The 22,116-nt window shown below is 43.9% G+C and overlaps 1 protein-coding gene across 3 annotated transcripts in view; it reads right to left on the bottom strand.

Annotated features, from left to right (window-relative positions):
• ANXA2 (annexin A2) overlaps nucleotides 1-22,116 on the bottom strand; it is a 43,969-nt gene that overhangs the window by 21,519 nt on the left and 334 nt on the right. For 2 of the 3 annotated variants that reach the window (XM_060618375.3, XM_060618377.3), the window contains exons 2-3: nucleotides 10,737-10,795; nucleotides 7,496-7,595 (exon numbers count right to left, since the gene is read on the bottom strand). In XM_060618375.3, the coding sequence (XP_060474358.1) occupies nucleotides 7,496-7,595; nucleotides 10,737-10,784 (148 nt within the window). In that variant the 5' untranslated portion in view covers nucleotides 10,785-10,795. Of the gene's footprint in view, nucleotides 1-7,495; nucleotides 7,596-10,736; nucleotides 10,796-19,982; nucleotides 20,075-22,116 lie in introns of those variants that run through there. The other variant, XM_060618376.1, reaches the window with a different exon arrangement.

Raw genomic sequence — 22,116 nt, 5'->3', positions numbered from 1 at the left:
CAGAGGGTCCCGCCAGGAACTGGACATTCAAGTGGACAACAAAGACAAAAAAGGGAGACATCTAGATCAGTGGCAGTGACATATGCTTTGGAAATTATGTGGGGCTCAGAACTGTACTATCTGGGGCATGTTAGTTATCTCCCTGGCCTCGGTTTCTTACTCTGTAAAACAGATCATGAGAACATTTACTGGGATGCAAAAAGAAAGGACAGGCTGAGTTAAAGACTGGGAACATGTCTACTACCTTCTCCACTCAGCTTCTGTCACAGGCCTGGCTCTTGTCTGCATTCGGTTTTGAGTCAATGACAATAAGGGCAAAGGGAGGACAGGGAACACTTTTGCCGTTAGCACTCATTAGATTAGTTTTCATGATAACCTGTGGCAGCTGCCTGAGAGAGAAGAAAGAAAACAAGTACAGGGTGGAAGGTGGATGGGGAACCCCGGCGCCTCTCCCAACACTGGCACCGACAGGGAATGGTTCTGACTCAAGCAAAGTGTGGTTTAGCTAAGCACCTAAGAAGAAGGCTTGGCCCCAAAATCAATTTTCTTCTATTTCCATTCTGCTCTGGTCTCACCTCTGAGGAGTCCCTTAGAAAGTATGTCCGTGCCATCCTTTGGTAATCCCAGTGTGCATACACTTCAACAATCTAGAACCCCGTCTGCCTTCCATGCATAGTTACATTTCTGAAATACTCTACAGGACCAGCAGGAAAACACAAAGTAGGCCACCATTCCAAATTCAAGCCAAATCAAAATGTAAATGAAGGACGACCTGTCAAGTGCGAGCACCATCTTGTATCCTGCTATTCTATTAGCCTCAGGAGAGAAAATTTTAAAATCTGAACAGATGCACGAGGAACCAGCATACCCACCCTTAACTCGACTGATAGTGAAGAAGTCACTATTTACTGTCTTAGCATTGCTAACACCAAAAAAAAATCTGGTTCCTTCCATTGTCCCTAGGTAGAACTGATATTTGGATTTCCTCAGGGGAAAAAAGTAAATTTTTACAAAAAAAGAAAAGGGCTGAGAGGCAGGCAATCAAAGCTAATGCCTACGGTTAGACAGGCACCAGGGACTCCTGCACCCATGTTTTGCAGACTTCTTGGCTCAGATTTGGCATCTATACACCCATGTAGACAAAGATCATTTTGAAGAAAATCACAAAATCTGTGCTCAGAGTAAAGGTGGCCATGACTCAGCACTGGCGCCTCTTTGTTCCCAGTGCTGCTGTAAGATGAGAACTCAGCCGAAAGTAAACTTGATCACAAAGGGAAAAGTCCTCAGTGAAGGGAAGGTTCCCTTCCTCCTGTTTCCTCACAGGAGGGTGGGGAGGCCCTGGGCTGCATGGGTCACAAAGACCTTCCTCGCGAGTACACTCCCTCAGGCTTAAGGGTTCTTGTAGGTTTGGGCCCTCACCTCCCCCTCCCCTCTTAAGAGAGAAGCCACCTTTCACAGCCAGTCTGCCTCCTGTCATCTTCGAGAGACTATATTCCTAACTGCTGTCTCAGCTGGACGAATATCCCTCCAGGTGTGCCGGTGAACCAAAAATACACGTCCCGGCCTGCTTTCCACTGGCATGGAATGTTAGGACTTTGGGCCATGCTGGAAAACATGGTTCCTTTTCAAAAATATAAGAGAAAACTAAGTGCAAAAACTTGCTGCAGTTATGCTTCTCTATACTTGTGCTTAGGAGAAGGGGGAAAAATCACCCGCTTTTGCATCCCTTCCGGAGAACACAAATACTGCTAAAATCAAAACTGGCAATAATAACAGGGCAACTCATTTCCCTCCCCTTCTAGAGAGAGAGAGAGACCGAAGCTGTAGCCGTCTCTTGGCACTTACACTAACTCTGGGGTTGTGCTGCTTCTAATTACAATCTATTTTATGGAGTCTGGATTCGTCCTTTTCTAATTTAGCTGACTTTCCTTTCTAGTTATTTGGACCCATATGGTAAACCATTCACAGCTGTGTTGTACACTCTATAGTATATATTTAACCCAGGGCCAATCTAGACCAAGAGACTCCTACAGATTTAAGTCTCAGAAACCTCTTGTTAATTAACCAATATTACTACTTTTGCACAGCCTTATTCGGTTTCTAACTAGACATAAATTAAGGTAAGTAATTGCATAGTCTACCTCAAGCCAGAGTATACACAAAACAATCATGCATTTGGTTTAGGTGACATACTCAAGAGATACTAAGATCCCTTCAAACTAAAAACAAGGCAGACTCACGAGCGTGAGCTAAATTCATTTTGTGAAAACAGATCAAAGCTCACTAGGGAACTGTTATCCTTCCTGGATACTGTCCAGATTCTGGAATTGTCCTCTGCTGCCTCATCTCGCTCCCTGCTCTGCACTCACCTGTGTGTGGTCTGGGATCTGTGCACATTTGACTACACTTTAAATATAGGTTAAATATTTACCTTCTCACACAGTCTCAGGGGCCATGTTAAATCAGATTAAATAAGTTTAATGAAATAAAGTCCTTGCCTTCAAGGAACTCACATTCTGGTCGGAGAGACAAATCCATACATAAATAGCTACAACACAGTATGACAAGAGCTGTAAATGACTTACATGAAGTATCTAAGACAAAGACCAAGGAATAATTGATTCTGCCTCCTCCTCAGAGAAAACTTGGAGAAGAAGCTGTGTACGGGCTCATGCTGTGAGGTGAGTGGGAGCTGCTTGGGGATAGAAGTGGGCTAACACTCCCACTAGATGGGGACTGCACACTCCCATCAGAGTAAAGGCTCTGAACAGCCTGGAGAAGCAGCTAGAAAGAGAATCTGCAATGGATGAGGCAAGGTGACCCATTAAGAGGACAGATGCCATAACAGGCCAGGTGAGAGGATATGACTGAGGGGAAGGAAGGCTAATAACTGCTTCTGGTCCTCACGACTAGTCCAGACAGTAGTAGCAGCCCACTGTTCTCACCCAGTCCTGCCCCTCCCTCAAATTCCTCCAACTTCAGGCCTGTTCCCGTTTACCATCTTTTTTTTTTAATGTTTATTTTTGAGAGAGAGAGAGAGAGAGCGCACAAGAAGGAAAGGGACAGAGGGAGGGAAACAGGATCTGAAGCGAGCTCCACACTGACAGCAGAGAGAGTGATGCAGGGCTTGAATCCATGAACCGCGAGATCACGACCTGAGCTAAAGTGGGAAGCTTAACCAACTGAGCCACCCAGGCACCTCTGCCATCCTTTGTTCAACAGCAGCTGCAGAAGCCTCCCCACAGGTGACTTGCTCCCAGCTCTCCTTCCTGAGAGTACCTGCACTAAAGGGAAGTCTATGGTCAGTTAGATGGAGCAGAACACGCCCAGTGAGCTCAGTACGTGGCACACACTTGCACGTGTGTGCACATACACTGAGGTGACCTGATCTAGGAGGGGAGGCCCAGAGAGTCATCTCGTCATGGTCCTTTGCCCTTTGTTTAGGTCAGCATTTGAGGTTTACCCTTTGTTTCCATTGATGTCAAGGAAACAGCAATTATGGAGCATGGTGACCTCCCGATAAAGGGTTTGAGGTGGGAGTGGGGTTAAGGTGTGGCACGAGCTTCTTAATTACACTTAAGGTAGAAGGTATTTTAAATGGGAAGCACAACTATTAATTAGCTCACTTTTTAAAAGTAGTGTTAGTTATCTACAAATATCAAGAGGAAGGAGAAAGGAACAAAGGGATGTTACTTTCCCGACTAGTGACTTCATTTGTTTGTAATTAAATGTATTGCCTTCCATTTATGAAAATGATGTGTGCCACCATAGCAAATTTGGAGAATACGGAATGTGCTGAAAGTGCAATAGAGGAAAAGAATCAATTATACAACTGACACCTTTAAGGTGAATGTATGTTAAAATGGGCATTCCAGGGGCTCCTGGGTGGCTCAGTTCGCTGAGCGTTTGACTTCGGCTCAGATCATGATCTCACGGTTGGTGAGTTTGAGCCCCGCGTCAGGTTCTGTGCTGACAGCTCGGAGCTTGGAGCCGCTTCGAATTCTGTGTCTCCCTCTTTCTTTGCCCCTCCCCCGCTCACGGGCGCACGCTCTCTCAAAAATAAGTAAACATTTAAAAAAAATTAAAATGAGCATTCTAAAATGTTGGTGATGGTTGCAAAACTCGGTGAATACACTAAGAAACTGAATTGCACATTTAATATAGGTGAATTGTATGTATGTGAACTGTATCTCTGTAAAAATTGCTCATAAATCTCATTTTTCACATTTCTGTGACATTCTACAGATATTCTATGTAACACAGAAGGAGTCACCACAACTTACTAAGTCATTCTCCAACTAGAAGAGACCCGGGGTTTTCACCACCATAACTAATGCTGATATTAACATCTTTGGTACACTGAGCTCTACATGAATATCACTTCCTTTCTTCTCAATAGTTTCCTGGATTTAAGGTTCCCAAACATACTGACAATCCACAAATTATTTTAAGGGGCCAAGAGAACTAACACAAGAAAATTCAGTTACTCGGTAAAATTACTAGGTACCAAAAGTAAACAATTAAGTGGTCCTAAGTGGAATCACTAGGCATTAAGTCCGGAAGAGAAGAAGACAGGGGATCTGAACCTGGACCACAAATATGACAGGTATCCGATATCGATAGAATCCCAACTACAAAATGTTCTTCACGTCTGAAAATAACTTATGGCAAAGAAAAAAAGTCCAATCCTTGCAGGTGGGTGGCACGAGATCAGGGTGTTTAAGAACACAGGCCTGGGGCTGAACAAAGCTGTTCAAACCCCAGTCTGAACCAAGGCCAAGAGACCTGAAACATGTTAACCCTAAATTGTGTCACCCATAAATCCGAGAGGATACAACACTATGTCAGGATCAATTTGAAGTTCACCTAAGAAGAACATTCCTAAAGTGCCTGGTGCAATGCCTTCCCATAATGAGCGCTCAATAAATGGTGGCAACCATATTAGTGATGCCAGCTGCTCTTGACCAAACTGGAATGCAGGAATCCAATTCTTAGCCCTCCAGACGTTTCTGTTTAGAAACTACAGTATTTTCCTACTAACGCAGAAAGGGCCTGAAGGTATTTTTATTACCCTGGGAGTTTCAGCTGTTACCAGAGTTCATTTGCACAATCTTTACATTCCAGTGTGCTTAGAAGCTTTCTCATGCAGGGATGAAAGCAGCCTTTGTCTCAAGCTTGTAAAAGGCACCATCTTTGTCAGATGAGTTAACTGTTAGGTGAGTGCAGTGTGTTTCTACAGTGGCCTGTCAAGAACCCCCAGGAATGTAGGCACACCCAAATAGGGAGATAAGGTGAGTGTTAGGACAGCGGATCCTGTGTGTTAAGGTAACATGTTTTGCACATTTTGAGCACTGTCTCTATGGCAGGCCCCACTCATACCTCACAACAACTGGGGGAGAAGAAAAAAACACCAAAACTGTGTGAAGTGTAACTTTGATTAGCTCTACTTTATAGGAGGAAACTGAAGCTTAAGGAAGTCAAGTGTTTTTCCGGAGTCAGAGAGCTAGTAAATTAGTGGCAGAGCCAAGGTGGTAAGTGAGCCACAATGGAACATGCACTCACCCACTACACTAACTTCAGCTCTAGCGAAGAGAAAGGTCTGTGGTGAGATTAGCCCTGCAAGTTTTTTTTAACTGTTTATTTATTCATTTTGAGAGAGACCACTGGAGTGCATGCATGCCCACGCACATGCGCAGGGGAGGGGCAGAGAGACAGAATCCCAAGCAGGCTCCGTGCTCAGTGGGGAGCCAGACGACGGGCTCGGATCTCGCAAACCATGGGATCATGACCTCAGCTGAAATCAAGAGTCATACACTTAACCGACTGAGTCCCCCGGGAGCCCCAAGGCCTGAAAATTTTAGTCTCATTTTCTGATTAGTGACTTCCTGACTTCCCAATCCAGCCTTTGACAAGTATGGTCATTTAAAAGCATCAAGAAAAGAAGACTCATATTAAAGGTCTAATTTGGATGCTTCTTTACTCTCCCTTCAGTTGTCCAGGCAGCCATTCTGGGAGGTTCCCAGTGTCCTCACACAACGTAAGGTGCAAATCCTTGTGTCCTGTTAGAGCCACAGGATGTAAAAGATTTTTCTCCTCTCCATCCTGTCTCTAGAAACAAAGTCACCAGTTTCTCTGAGGTTTTAGGAAAGATGACCATGTAATTTATCCCACAGAACAATTCTGAGAGTGACAAGGGGCACAATCAGTAAATAACGTAGACATAAATAAGCCAGGTCATATGATCATCCTTGTTTTAGGTTCCTAGGTAATCCTGTTTGAAGTTCCCAGTCTGTCAGTGACCTGAATGCAACTTGTACAAGAGTGTCCCTAAGTTTAAACACTCTACTGTGAAGAGAAAACCACTCATCAGCACAGGTAGGAACCAGCAACTGCTCTGGTTGCTGGGTCACATCCACATTTCAGTCTAGCCCCTCAGGGAAAGGAAGTGCTTTGTCCAAAAGGGGGAAGAATGCAGTGAATCACAAGCATCACCACACTAATCACAATGTTCCAGGGATTTGGGGGGTGGGGGGACCCCAAAGACACGTGCTTCATTAACATAAGCCAGAGTCTGAAGAGAAAACAGCACGATGATGACCTGAACAAGTTCTTGCTCAGCTCCGCCCAATTAAATGCTTCATCTGCTGTATTTCTAAATTCTTTTTTTCAACGTTTTTTATTTATTTTTGGGACAGAGAGAGACAGAGCATGAACGGGGGAGGGGCAGAGAGAGAGGGAGACACAGAATCGGAAACAGGCTCCAGACTCCGAGCCATCAGCCCAGAGCCTGACGCGGGGCTCGAACTCACGGACCGCGAGATCGTGACCTGGCTGAAGTCGGACGCTTAACCGACTGTGCCACCCAGGCGCCCCTCATCTGCTGTATTTCTAAGGGAAGCTCATATGCCCCCAGCCCTCTCTTACTCATCCTAGAACTTGAGGAAACACTCATTCTGACAGCTTTTCTAATTCAAGCTCCAGGCAGAAGAAGGGGCGTAACTAATAGGGTTAAAAAAAAGGTCTGAATTTTTTGTTCATTAGATCAATCTAAAAGCAAAGCAGTAAAAATTTCCCAGCATTTTTCCAACAAATGTAACAAAATTCAAGGGGATCCAGGACAAAAAAAGGCTCTTTCGGATCACCATGACCAACCTCTTCCTTATAAAAGAGGCGCTGAGGCCTCCAAGTGAAGAGTTGAGCCCAAAACACACATGCAGGGGATCAGGCCTCATGGCTCTCAGCTTACACCTATTCGCATGTTACTGGGCTACTTGCTTAAAATACTTTCTCATGTTTCAAGTCTTCTCTTCAAAGTGGGGAAGGAAGAGGGAGGGAGGGAAGGAGGGGTGGGGTGGAGTGGGGAAGGCATAGATCCACTCCATCAAGGCTCGATGACAATTTCAAATGGGCAGTATATGGAGATTTGAGGGAGAATGAAGAGACAACAAAAATGCCTCAATCAGAGCCTGACAAGAGGAAGACAAAAGTCACCTACCTTTGGTCTTGATGGCCGTTTCAATGTTCAGAGCATCACGCTCAGCATCAAAATTGGTGTATGCTTTGACCGACCCGTATGCGCTTGGGGGAGTGGAGTGCTGAGGTTGAAAGACAAACACACTCAAGTCATAAACATTTCAAACCCTCCAGCTGAAACAGCCCTAAAATGGACTTTTTTCCATTGTTTCTTTAAACAATTCAAATCATTCGTAAACTAGGTAACTAGGGAAGTATCAATGTGCCCATCACACAGAGGATAAGAAACTTCATCATTTCTAATGAGAATTTGTCTTGAAAGGCTCAGCTACTTTAGAATACACTATTTCCACTTACCCTATTTCTGGTGCACACTCAAAAGCACACAACCCAAAATTGGGCCTCCTGGCTCTCAGCTTAGGCCTATTCCCATGTTACTGGGCGTTTATCTGGTAAGGCTTTGGAAAGCATTAAACTAGGCCAGCAACAATGTGAAACAAGCTGAAAATGTGGTAATGCCTGAATGACAAGTGTGTTTAGCCAAGTTTTTGCTACAGGCATATGAATTTCCACTGGGCCTGTAACACTGGGCTCACAATTCTTTAAAATGTAAATGTAAAATGCTGGCCTGCTTATTTTAGACTATCAGATAAGCGAGGGAAGCCATGGCACTAAGGTGGTCAGGCCTCACAGCCCACAACCTCTTTCTGCTCACCAAGTTCCTGCTCCTCTCTCTCTCTCCGTTCCCTCTCCTCTGCTATCTTTAACACTATGCCTTGAACCCTATGCCTACCACTCTTCTTATTTTCTTATCGCCTTTTAAACAATACCCTCTCCCTTTTCCAATGATCTGATGGCCCCACTCCCGCCCACCCCACCCCACCACCCCAGACTGAGGGAAGGACAGTAGAGTGCATCTACATCACTTCCTTCCAAAGCGTTAACTTCTCTCCTTCCTTGAGAGCTCTTGGAGCTTTCCTCCCTGCTACCTGGTCCCAAAGCAAAGGACAAGCAAAAGAAGACGGACACTGGTTTATGCTGTCAGTAGAACCATCCACCTTCAACATCAAGACTAGTCCAGGGCGCCTGGGTGGCTCAGTCGGTTAAGCGTCCGACTTCAGCTCAGGTCACGATCTCACGGTCCGTGAGTTCGAGCCCCGCGTCGGGCTCTGGGCTGATGGCTCGGAGCCTGGAGCCTGCTTCCGATTCTGTGTCTCCCTCTCTCTCTGCCCCTCCCCCGTTCATGCTCTCTCTCTGTCTCAAAAATAAATAAACGTTAAAAAAAAAATTTAAAAAAAAAAAAAAAAAAAAAAAAAAAAGACTAGTCCATCGCCACCACTTACCCCAAGTACATAATAGCCATCATGATGTGATGACTTTGCCTTGCTTCGGTTTCTGGGAAGAGTCCCAGACCGAAGTGCCCTGACTTACCTTTCCACCCACGGGCAACACATTATGAGGCATCCCAGCACCCATGTCACTTGGTTTTATTAGCAGTGAGGTTTTACAGGTAAGTAACTATGATGCCATCCTCTCAAATATCTCCCAAGGCAAACCAGAAATCTAAGTTCAAGACTGGACAGAGTATTTCAAAATGTACTTGTGATCATCTTGGCCAAATACTGAATCCATTTAATATTTAAAACTCTGAAACACAATGGATTCTTAAAGTATTTTCCATCTAATTTTCCTCAACACTCCCGTAAGATTATATCAATGGAAATGAAACATACATTCAGGAAAAGGTAAGGACAAATGCTATTCTGAAGTAATACATTTATTATGGTGGCTATAAAATGTGTTTGGAAATCTAAGAAGAACATCTTAGATTATTAGGTTATTATTATTATTAGATTATTAAAACATTATTAACAATAAACAATCAATTATTTACATCAATTATTTCCAAAGGCAAGCAGTCTGGTCATTGAGCCATATCATATAAGGCTTTATTTCTCAGGTCCTATGTTGTCTTATTCCAAAAACAACAGTGAGTAGGGAAAAGTTATAAATAATTTATAAATTTTCTGGAAACAAAACTAAATGGATAATTGAACCTATTACCTGTAAAATCCACTTGTTTGAAAATCAAATTATTGAGGAAAAATGATTTTTTTTCTTCCTTCAAAATATGGGGGAAATTGGCCCCTGGGTGGCTCAGTCAGTTGAGCAGCCGACTTCGGCTCAGGTCATGATCTTGCAGTTTGCAGGTTCGAGGCCTGCATCAGGCTCTGTGCTGACAGCTCAGAGCCTGGAGCCTGCTATGGATTCTGTGTCTCCCTCTCTCTCTGCCCCTCCCCTGCTTGCGCTCTGTCTCTCTCTAAAGTAAAAAACATTAAAATATGGGGGATATGTATGACATTTTCTATTGGAGGCCCATCTCTCCACACAGAGAAATGCATCATACTAAAGGCTACATGAGAAGCCAACTTCTGAAATCTGATACTAAAAATAATCTAATGATCAGATCCATTAAGGAATAAATTAGTTAGCTCTTGGACTTGTCTGGAGCTCAACATGCAGTTTGTAAGTGTTGCCAACAACAGTGTGCACAAGTTCCAAGAGGAAAGGTTAAAAATATACACTATTGGGGCACATGGGTGCTCAGTCAGGTAAGCGTCCAACTCTTGGTTTTGGCTCAGGTCATGATCTCACGATTTGTGGGTTTGAGCCCCAGGCTGGGCTCTGTGCTGACGGCTCAGAGCATGGAGCCTGCTTTGGATTCTGTGTCTCAGTCTCTGCCCCTCCCCTGCTCTCACTCTGTCTCTCTCTCTCAAAAATAAATAAACATTAAAAAATTTTTTTAAAAAATAACAAACGTCTAAGTCCTTGTCTAGAACAACTTCCTGTACACCGTAAGAAGTCCAAAACACACAAGGATCATTTTCAAGATGGCTGTAGCTTATGACAGTCATTAATAAAATGCCAGGGCATGACATTAAAAGACATGTATCATCATAACAATTACTACCATTGCCATGCTAAGTATATAGCAAGGTAAAACTCCAGCCACTCCAATGTCACTAGTGTATGTTCAATTTTAATGTGATGCCCAAAAAGTTTCTAGTGCCATAACATTTCTATCAAATTGAACTACTAAGAACAGCAAAAGTAACGGGGAAGGAAAGGGGAACAAAGACGGGGAATGACTGTCTGTATTTTGTCCTCATTTTCCCTAGATGCACAAAGAAGGAGAGTAGCACAGTTATCCAGAGAGATGTCCAATTTGCAAAAATTACACAAAGTGAAAATGATATACTTACATCACCCTCCAAGCTGAGCTTGCAGAGAATTTCGTGAACAGTAGACATTTTGAAAGAAGCTGGGGAAAAAAAGTACAACAAGAAAATATTTATGGAGAGGCTTTCCTTTCCCCTGAAGCGCAGTGATTCATTATACTAATCTCTATTTCTTGGACCATTTCATCTGAGGATATTAGAGTAATTTTTGCAAATAGATTCAATTCCTATCTTATGATTGGGCAAATTAAAGCTGGGAGATGGTATGCCTTAGATTTGGGATGGACTACAGAAGTAGCCAGTCTTTCTCCTGTTCTGTGTAAACAGAACCTGGGGAGACTGATTTGTGAATATAAAAACATAATGCTCCCCAAGGCTAATGCAACCTGTTCAAACAGGATAAAACTGAGTCTTCCACTTCTCATAAAAAGTGATAAGCTTGTCAAACCAGCCACTGCTTCTGTATTTCTCACCAGTAATTTAACCTATTGAAAAGGACCTGAAAACCATGAGTGTGGCCTGAAATCAATAGCATTTGCACACTGGCCCATTCTGTCCATACTTATTACTATCCATAATTATTTTCTTAGCTCACTGATGTTTAGAAGATATTAAACTGTTTATGAAAAAGACAATGGACAGATTTTCTAACATTAACTCATTCCATAAAAGACTGATCCTTGTATTTAAGATTCAAAATGGCTGAAATGAAGTCATCTTCCAGTTAATACACTTAATCGGGCTGTGACACTATAGCCTGATGAATTGGCTTTCCAGCTTTGCAATCACACAGTTCTCGGAATTGATACACCAACCTCTGCCAATGAAAAGTGCCCAAGTAGCAGGAAATTTATCTCAACTGAGACAAGAGAGGTCATTTAGCACCATCATCCCAAAATAAAGAAAACAGAGCAGAGCTGTATCCTGAAACAGTGGGATCGACAACTGAATTACAGCAACGTTCACTTTGATCTCTCTGTGCTTAATATTCTTTGATCAAGGAAATTATGCCTATGCAAATCCTACTTTCCATTCTCTTCCAACAGTTAGCATGGTCTAAGTATCTTCATAAAACTGGCTTGGAGGCAGTGTTTGGCACACACATTTGTTAACTCTTCTCAACACTTTGGACGAAAAGCAGGTGCCAGGCTCTGTGTTGGGTGGAGGTGTAAGAAATGTAAGAAAAGAGGATTCACCTTTATTTGTGCTTATAGATATATTTTTGCAAGATTTTCATCCTGAGCTCTCTCCTAGCCCACCCCTCTGTCTTCAAGAAAACCACCGCTATTCCAAGTACCCCCACTCCCTCAGCCCTCAGACACCCCACCCGCAAATATGTCCCACCACTGGGATAGAATCCTGACTATAAAAAGTCTCGCTCTATAAATAAACTGTGGTACCCAGACAATGGAATATTATTTAGAACTGAAAAGAAATGACCTATGAAGCCATGAACACACATGGAGGAATCTTAAGTGCATATTACTACGTGAAAGAAGCCAGTCTGAAGGGCTACCTACTACGCACATGGTATGATTCCAACTAAAATGGCAGTCTGGATAAGGCAAGACAAAGGAGACAGTAAAAGGATCAGTGGTTGCCAGGAATTAGAAAAGAGGGAGGGATGAACAGAGGATTGTTAGGGCCACGAAACTACTGTGTATGATACTGTAATGGTAGCCACTATACATTTGTCAAAACCCATAGAATGCATAGTACCAAGAGTGAACTCTAATGTGAACTATGGGCTTGGAATGACAGTGATATGTCAAGGTAGGGTCATCAGTTGTAACAAATATGCCATGCTGGGATGGGTGGTCATGCATCTCTAACGGAACTGTCCAAAACAGTGGCTACCAGCCACAACCGGCTATCAAGCATTTGAAAACTGTCCAGTCCAAGGTGAGATGTGCTCTAAGTGTAAACTACACCCTGGATTTTGAAGACTTACTATGAGAAAAAGAATAGAAAATATCTTTGTTTTTTTATATTAATTATATATCGTATTTATGATATGTTAGGTACATTGGGTTCCACCAAATACATGATCTAAATTTAATTTCACCTGTTTCTTTTCCTTTTTTTTTTTAAACGTGGCTACTAGAAAGTTTACAGTTGCATGTGCAGCTCACATTCTATTTCTGTTGGGCAGCACTGGTCTAAAGGATCCCATGGTGCCATGGTCCAATCCTAGTCCAAAAACGTCTGCAGTGGCCAGGTTACTGGAAAACCAAGTTTGAGATTTCTTGTCAAGACAAACAAGTTTGAGTCTGCCTTGATAGAGCAGGAAATCTCCTACTTCTACTTGTGGCAAGAAACATTCCAGAGGATATCACCAGTATCCATCAGCCTGAGAATCACCTAAGCAGAATTCCCTAGGACACTAACCACCCAATCCTGACCCTGACTACCACCCCTGAGGCTTAGTCAGAACTGCAATAGGTCTGCAGTAAGGGATGAACTGTTGTCACTCACCTGGAAGAATTCTAGTCCCAACCGTAAACCGCTAAGAAATAAAAACACCGAAACAAAAGCAAAACCCTGAACAGAGGACCGCTAAGTCAGACTTGCAGACAGAATTGTTTCTCCTCACAGAGAAGTGTGGATTAAAGTCCACTTCTTTCTTAAATCAGTTACCTCACATTGGTTCTGATGTTTAGAGAATCTCAACCACAGAGGCACAGTAAGTTTTTATTGCATAGTTCTTCCTCTAAGTTGCCTTTCCAGCCATGAGCACTGGCTTTGCAAACAGCTGCCTAAGCTTGTCCCACGTGGGACCCTCGTTACCGTATAAGTCAAAGGCAATCTGATATACACTCTCCATTCCTGTTAATTCTTCTCCCACAGCCACAACACATTGAGGAGAGCCAGAAAATAGGGGTTTTTTTAAGCGCTACAAAGCTTCATCTCCATTTTATCGTCCACAGTTGTGCTGTTCTTTCATCAAATCAATCCTACATGCTACTATCAATTAAATTCTTGGGGCACATGAGTGGCTCAGTCAGTTAAGGGTGCAACTCTGGCACAAGTCATGATCTCACGGTTCCTGAGTTTGAGTCTGGTTTGTGAGTTCGAGCCCATCGGGCTAGCTGCTGTCATCACAGAGCCCACTCCAGATCCTCTGTCCCCCTCTCTCTGCCTCTCCCCGCCTCTGAAAAATAAACATTTTTAAAAAAATAAAATTCTTCTATTTCATCCTATTGACATAGTTAAAAACCCATCCTTCAATGGTATTCTCTTATTCCAGCTTGGGGCAGCCCTCAAAGACTGGCACAGAAACCCCATTTCAGTGCCCTCTATGTACTCCCCAGGAAAAGTGGACTTGAGCCCAATAGTTACTTGCTTCTCCCCAAACACTGTACTCCTTTCATCCACAGCACCCTGATGCCTGCTTCCTCCCCCATACCCTTACCTTTACCTCTTTTTCTAGTTATGGAGACAATACCCATTCCTGAAGTTACCACTACTCTGGCATCTGCTAATGGGGTGGCTGTAGCTGCCATCCCACATACTCTCTCCTACCTTTCAATGCCAAAAGCACTTTCTGATGCCACCAGACTTCTTTGCTGAGCAAAACGTACTGACTGAGTTCCTGCATGTACCAAGTATTCAAATGGCAAATGCCTAAGTACCATTCAGAGTGGCAGGGAGTATGTTTTACCTCATCTCCCTCATCGAGTCTTGATCCCCCGCAAATTTAAGAGTGCCTTGCACATTCTAGATGCTAAATAAACTTTTAGAAATGAGTTGGTATTTGGCATAATTAACATTTATATTTGTATTATTTATAGCCATTCTGCAGAAAAAGCAAAATGATCACAATAACCACAAAACAATATCCATGACATTTGCTATAACTCAATGCAAGTTCTTTTCTATCCAATAAATATTTCCTATTTCGTGCAAGCTTAATAACAAATACATTTTCACCTTACAAATAAAATATGGCCCTTGTTTCTTCATCCGATCCCCTGGCAACGCAAAGCCATTTTGTGAACAACTGACTAGTCACTAGAAGAAACAGTCGGCTTTGCCACTTATAATGTTTGTTAAAACATCAGTTAGCATAGTACGTTTGATTGATGAGAATGTGCCAGTGCAGCGCTACTCTTGAAAGCAGAGAAAGTCTTGGTAGTGCTACTATAGGTTACAAACACGGGTAACGTGCAAATAATCAATAAACCCCTAGCAAGCACACACTTGGTCTGCACTCACTGAGGGCTATGACAGACACACACAAAACTGTGAAATGCAGACTCCACCCCCGCAGGGCTTTCCAGCTCTCTTCCCTTCCTGCCCCAGTGAGACACCTGAGACATAAGCCCAAGTTACTCAGCTAATGAGAATGGAGGCAGGCCAGAATCTGGGTCCTCTGACTCTTGGGCCTTCACCTTTGCAACTTCACAACAGTTCTTCATTCCAAAGACTAAGACTCAGGCAGAGAGAAAGATAAAAGTAATAAGGGTGAGATCAGGTAAGAGCTTTCTGGTGAGGTACTGACTAGATGGAGAACACCATTCACTCGGGAAGGTTCCAACCAGAGAAACATGGGGGAAAGGCTAGGGAGAAGAAATGGAAGAGACGGTCTATCCCTGGGTGGTGGGAGAACCAAGAGGACAGGTTTAAAACATGTCTAATGTGGTATCCTGTGGGGGGCCTAAAATATTGGATTCTGAATGGTGCAAAATTAAGATTGGCTGTGGAAATACTGGAGAGCCAGAAAGCCAAAGTGATTTGTTCACCAATGCTTGTAGTATCTGTTCACCACAACATTTGCTGTGGAGGCTGAATTTTTTGGGGGGGAGGGGGTGGTGCAGGGGGGGATGCAGAAGGGGAGGGAGAGGAGAGAGACACACAGACAGACAGACTCTTAAGCCCTGACGTGGGGCTCAGTCTCACAACCGTGAGATCATGACCTGAGCCGAAATCAAGAGTCAGACTAAGCTTAACCAACTGAGCCACCCAGGTGCCCCTGGAGGCTGAATTTTCTTACTTAAGCTCTGCCTTAGTTTACCTAGTGCTTTGAGAATAAAATGAAGTCTACAAGCCATGAGACAAATCCACTCTCACCTATTCCACATCACGGTGTAAAAATTCTGAAGTGTTTTAAAAGCAGAACAACCACTCCTTGCCTGGCAGACTTCTTACAGAACATGAAAATGGCAGTCTGCATCACTCTTTCCAGCACTTTGACCTCACCCAGATTTCCAACTGGTTTCAACTTGTAAAACAGAAGGGAAAAAAAAGTCAGCAAATACCATCTGTTGGTGAGTTAGGATCTGCACGCACCAGTACCTTCCATTTCCAGGGAAGGGCTGGCTGACGAGACAAGATCATTAAAATGGCTCTTTATCAGGTAAAGTTTTTTCGTTTAAGAAAATAACTGGAGAGGTACAGAGTGACTTACTGAAAGAGCCACACCTACTTCAAACAAGTCTGAAATAATTCACCACCGGGGTGAGAACACAGACTCACCGTGCCCCTCCCTGCCCCAGCCATAAAGGGAACAGTTTTTTCCTCTGGCCTTGAAAATATTAATGAATGAAGACAGTTAACTGCCTGACTGGAAAAGCTCTTAGAGTACAAAGCCAGACATTAATGAAATCTGTGCAGGGGCGCCTGGGTGGCTCGGTCGGTTAAGCGTCCGACTTCAGCTCAGGTCATGATCTCACGGTCCGGGAGTTCAAGCCCCGCGTCAGGCTCTGTGCTGACGGCTCAGAGCCTGGAGCCTGTTTCAGATTCTGTGTCTCTCTCTCTCTCTCTGCTCCTCCCCTGTTCATGCTCTGTCTCTCTCTGTCTCAAAAATAAATAAACGTTTGGGGCGCCTGGGTGGCGCAGTCGGTTAAGCGTCCGACTTCAGCCAGGTCACGATCTCGCGGTCCGTGAGTTCGAGCCCCGCGTCAGGCTCTGGGCTGATGGCTCGGAGCCTGGAGCCTGTTTCTGATTCTGTGTCTCCCTCTCTCTCTGCCCCTCACCCGTTCATTCTCTGTCTCTCTCTGTCCCAAAAATAATAAATAAAAAACGTTTAAAAAAAAAAAAAAGAAAATACATTAAAAAAATAAATAAATAAACTTTAAAAAAATTTTAAAAAAAAATGAAATCTGTGCAGCTGTCGAAAAACAATCTTTTACATTTAACATAAGGACTGTCTTAAAGATACTTAAGGGGGCGCCTGGGTGACTCAGTCGGTTAAGCCTCCAACTTCCTCCAACTTCGGCTCAGGTCGTGATCTCACAGTTCTTGAGTTGGAGCCCTACACTGGGTTCATGTTCTCTCTCTCTCAAAACAAGTAAAAAAGATTATTAAAAAAAGATACTTAAGGATTTGTTCTTTTTTTTTTAAAAAACCCTACATTTTTAAAAATATTTTACTGTTTCACTTCAAACATGCAGTAATAAAAATGGTACAAGTGAAACAGGTTTAACTATTCCCATAAAAAGAAAATTAAAACAAAATTTGCAAAAAACAAACAAAAAAAAGTTGAAACAGACAAAGCAAACCCAAGAGTCAACACTACAAATCAAAAACAAGTCCTACTAAAAGGAATTAGGAACCAGCTCCAGAAAACCCAAATACTAATTCACACAAACAAACAAACAAAACCATGTTGCAACAGGGCTGGTCTGCACAAATCTGAAATCTGAGTATAAACCAGCAGTTTCGTGGACACACCCACTTTACAGTTTTTACGTGGCATGTTGATGTGTTGCCACAAAACACAGCCCTAGCAACCATGATGAATCAATCAGGAACTGGATGATACAAATGAGGATTTTTAAAGCGAAAATGTGTGGGGTTGGGAGTGTGGAGAGTTGGGTTTCCCGACCAAAACCTTTCCTGTGCAGAGTTCCAGGTCCACAGGATCAGACTGGGATTTTAAACCAAAAGTGGGGAGGAGGAATGCATGAGTGGGGCTGGGCGTGGAATTCATATTGTACTCCGTCCACTCTTCACCCCACCACCCCAAAGCATCTCTACTGAAGAGAACATTCCTGAAAACACATACTTTTCTCCTTGGTTTTACGGTCTTGATCAATGCCTGAGTCACAGGGCCAAGTCATTCCGCAGAAATCCTGGAATTCTGCCCAGTGGCCTTGATCTAACTGAGCAGGGCAGACACAACAGCACTTGCTCTGGCTTGCTCGTTTGCTGCCAGACCTGTATCAGGATGTGTCTGTTTGCTACCTACAGACTTACGTGGCAGCCTCCTGTTCTCAGAGACTCTCTGTCAGTCCCCTGACATGGGTTTGGAGTGGGTGGAAAGAAACTGGCAGGAAGAATGAAGTCAGCTGGCATGAAACACTTTCAGGGTTGGGAAATCAAGGCCTGCACATCTACAGTTCAATTTCAATGTTTTATGACCCACTTATTATATTTCTAATGGGGTCCTGATGCCTACAGGAAAGAGTCTAAACTCAGCATTCAAGATCTTGACTCTGAACTCTACCTACCTTTCCATAAATATCTCCTACACAGCCCCACACGAACGCACGCATACAAATACGTATGTGTGTGTATACACATACACACACACACACACACGCACACACCCCTAGCACTGCAGTCACACTGGACTGGTAATCCTTCCCCAAATACACTGAGCACAGTTCTACTACGTCTATGCCCAAGTTCTTCAAGTTCCCTCCTCTGGGAACACCCAATCTTGATCAGCTGACATCCTCATGAGATTTCAGGATACAAAAAATCATGTACTTTTCTCCTGCACCTCTCCCTGCCCTGTGCTCCTGTCTCCTGTATATGAAGGTGGTCTTCCATTGTATCTGCTCATAGGGTTTGTCACATTCACTTCTGTTTCCTCACAGGTCTGAGCGCAGTGCCTAGCTAACAGTTGGCGTTCAATCGCACTTACGGATGGTTTACACACACTGGGTCTTTCCAACTTATGTCTCCTATTTCAATGCACTCTTGCTCAGTCTTCTTTCTCTCCTTCAGACTAAACATCCCAAATGCAGTTCCAGTTCCATATATTCTGAGCTGGATGCTTAAGCGGCCAGCTTCTGTGCAAATCTTCTCAAAGCCTGGCAGATCACTTCAGGGGCAGCCTCCTTCTCGTCTTGACATACAGCCCCTTCCAACCCGCAGCACCCTACCTCTGTGCTGTTAGGGTCACTTGGGCTCTAGCTCTGTCCCCTAGACAATGTGGAAATGTAACCTGCATCTCCTACAGCATGGAATGTAAGGAAGGAGGTGGAAACGAGGACCTGCAAGTGGCCTCTGGACTCCCATTCCCTCTGGGTTAAGAGTGTGCACACTGGGTGTGGCCAGGAGACAAAGAGCAAGGACTCTAGATCACAGCCACTCCCTTGAGTCGAACTTCCCAAACCAAAACTGGGATTAGAACTCAGACTACTTGGATGCTACTGACTTCTCTCTCATAAGACTGAGAGCAGAGGACTTAAAGTTTCAGGGTGTACCCCAGAAGGGAGATTCAGAGGTAATCTCGGTGGAGTCACTCAAAACAAGCCTGGGCATCTCCTGACCCCTACTGATGACCTGCTTCCCAACAAAAGAGATGGAGACTGTCTCTGGCAACAGAAGGAAAAGTATACCAGTGAACGGGTGGAAAGAACTTTTTTAAAGAACTGGAATTTCCTGATGTAGCCTCTAACTAGAACTGGGTGTGGCACCAGGGAAAATGAGGGAGGTGGAGTCCTTTGTGCAAAAAAAGAAAAAAGAGGAGGATTCCATTTCTATTTAATTCTAACAATCAAATCCAGAAGGCAGGTTAAGTCACTATAACTTTAAAGGTCACTGCCACAGGCAAGCTAAATATGATGCTCAGGTTTGTGGAACAGCTGGATTAAAGGGGAAATGAGCTTTCACCAAGTTTGGAAACTAAATATTCATTTGGGAAAATGTAAAGTTCAAAATCCAACTACTATCTATATAATTCACTTATTTTGTCTGTTTTCTTTCACTTCCTGCCAGACTTGGAGTCTTAAGAGCAGAGTTTGTTTTGGTTTTATTTGTTTGGTTTTTGTCTGTTTTGTTCAGTCTTTTATACCCAGTACCTACACCTGTGAGTAGAACATAATAGATGCATAATAAATGCTGTGGAACGAATGGATGTTCAAAGCAGCCCAGGAGACCCTGGGACTCCTTTTTGTGACCCGCCCACTCTCCATTAACAAAAAATGCCTCTGCAGGCCCACAGCCTGCAAGAGTGTGTTAGTGCAAGATTCCAGTTCCGACGGTGCAGAAAGAGCCTACAGCCCTCAAAATCAATAACAATTATAGAAGGCTACCTACCTTGCCAAGAAAACTACTTAAATCAGAAATTAGTCAGGAAACTAATGGCCGTGAGAGCCAGCATAATGTCAATCAATACAGTCCTTTAATAGCTGAAAGACACAAAATGTTAAATACTGAGATGCAATCCAAGACCAAGAACCTAATCAAAGCCAGTGAGCAAGCAGTATTTCCTGGGCATTTGCCACAGATAGGCTGTTTGGCTCTGTGGGAAATTACAAAATCCAGGAGGTCTCCAAATCACAAAAATGCACATTGATGGTCACACCCTTTTACTACAGATGTGATGGATACTTTTGGAGAAACCCCTGAAGCATCTAGATAAGAGATGGACTCAGAAGAAAGAGAAGTGCTAAACTGAAATGTGTTAATGTCACAGGCCAGAGGACTCCTCTCCAGAGGTTGCCTCTCTGAACCAGGCCTCATCTGGGATCTTCCCTCACAACGCCTGAATGTTGTAATTATGCGGTTCCTTAATTCCATAGCCTCTAACTTTATAAAGCATAGATGTGTTTAGGTTAACAAGCTTTTCTTGGTTTTTAAATAATACAACTCCTTTGGGATGCTGAGGATTTCAGGATCACCAACCACTCTTAACTTCATAAATACTGGTTCAATTTGGTAGTCTCTAGCTGGGTGTAAGTACACTGATGTGGGAAGACAGGACTGGATAAGCCTAATGGCTTCTGCAATATGTCAGAGAAGGGGGGCACTAAGGACACAGGAGGTAGGTGAAAAAAAAACAAATTGGGGGGTGAGAGGGGGCAAAGATCTAATTTTCCAATTAAAATAATTAATCAGGGCCAACCTTAAAATTAAGGAAAGTTCCAGAATGACATTTCAGTGATTTATTCTTCCTACCCACATACCCTCCTTTATCCTCCCACCTTTCCTCCTCACCATCACCCGCCACCAAATTAAGCATGTACTATCAGTACAGAATTTAGATACAATCCATGTTAATTAGGAACCTAAGCACCTCTCTAACATTGTTTCAATGAGAAAGTGCATTCTGCATTCTAAATCTCCAAGTTCCAGACCAGCACAGCAGAACCCACTTTTGGACAGAATCCATCAGTAGAGTCAGTCTAAGCTCAGGGGCCCAGACTCCTTGACTCTAGGATCTTATGGCTTTAGGTAAAGACCATTTGTACCCATGAAGCCACTGCTCTTTTAGATTCAGAATACCCACAGCATTAAAATGGCAAATCTTAGCCGAAAAGTGACAATCTGCAATTGTGGGGCACTTCGTGTTTTCAGTATGCTTTACATATTTACTTTTGAATGTGTTGTTTTTTTGTTTTTTTTTTTTTAATCTTCAATGATAACCCTGTGTAGGTAAGAGCGAGCATCCTGAAGCCACTTTCATGGGTAAGGAAACTGATGTCCTCCTCCCTACCTTCTCAACATCCAGTTGATGGAATCCAGCCCTCCGCTCCAGGGGCTGAGACCGGCCTCCCAGCTGCCTGGAGCAGCCCAGGGGGCCACGCCCTTTTCTGTATCCTGGTCCCTGACTCACTGCTGCATCACCGGGAGTAACAGTCAAGGACAACCCTCTTCCTTCCCTTCCCCCAAGCTTGGGGGACACTTACTTCCTGACGCAAAAAATGGTCAACCAAGATACTCTCCAGATAACAATGAAATCAAAAGTTGCTCTCCTACAAGATAATCTAGGCAAAGGAGAATAAGCTGAGTTTTTTTTTCCTTCTTTGTTTCGTGTTATCGGGTAGAGAGGTTGCTACTACAAACTCCCACACCCCAAACCGCCCCCCCCCCCCCCCGCGCCAGCTGCTTTCCTCCTTCGGGTCGGTACAAGTTCCACAAAGGCGAGGTTTTGTTTTGTTTTTCAAGTAAAGTAACTTGAAACTGCTGGGGGTTACTTTCTAGATGGCCGTAAAGCTTTTATTAAACGTGGAGGGAAATGCCCCCCAGACCGCCCCGCCTGGGAGCCGAGGCTACCCGAGCAGCCACACCCTGCCCACCGCCTGCGCCCGGCGCGTCTGGAATGTAGGGCCTCCCTCCGCTCCCCTCCCTGGCGCCCCTCTCCAAGCTTCCAGGGAGCACTGCGGGGGGGATACCCGACCCCCTCCCTCTGCCCCGCACCCCCAACGCCGGGGCGCAACTGGTCCCCCTC

This window comes from Panthera onca, chromosome B3 (assembly GCF_046562875.1).
Source record: "Panthera onca isolate mPanOnc1 chromosome B3, mPanOnc1 haplotype 2, whole genome shotgun sequence".
In the NCBI taxonomy this organism is placed as follows: domain Eukaryota; kingdom Metazoa; phylum Chordata; class Mammalia; order Carnivora; family Felidae; genus Panthera; species Panthera onca.
Note: the sequence above shows the minus strand (reverse complement) of the source record. Positions and strands in the feature narration are given on the sequence as shown.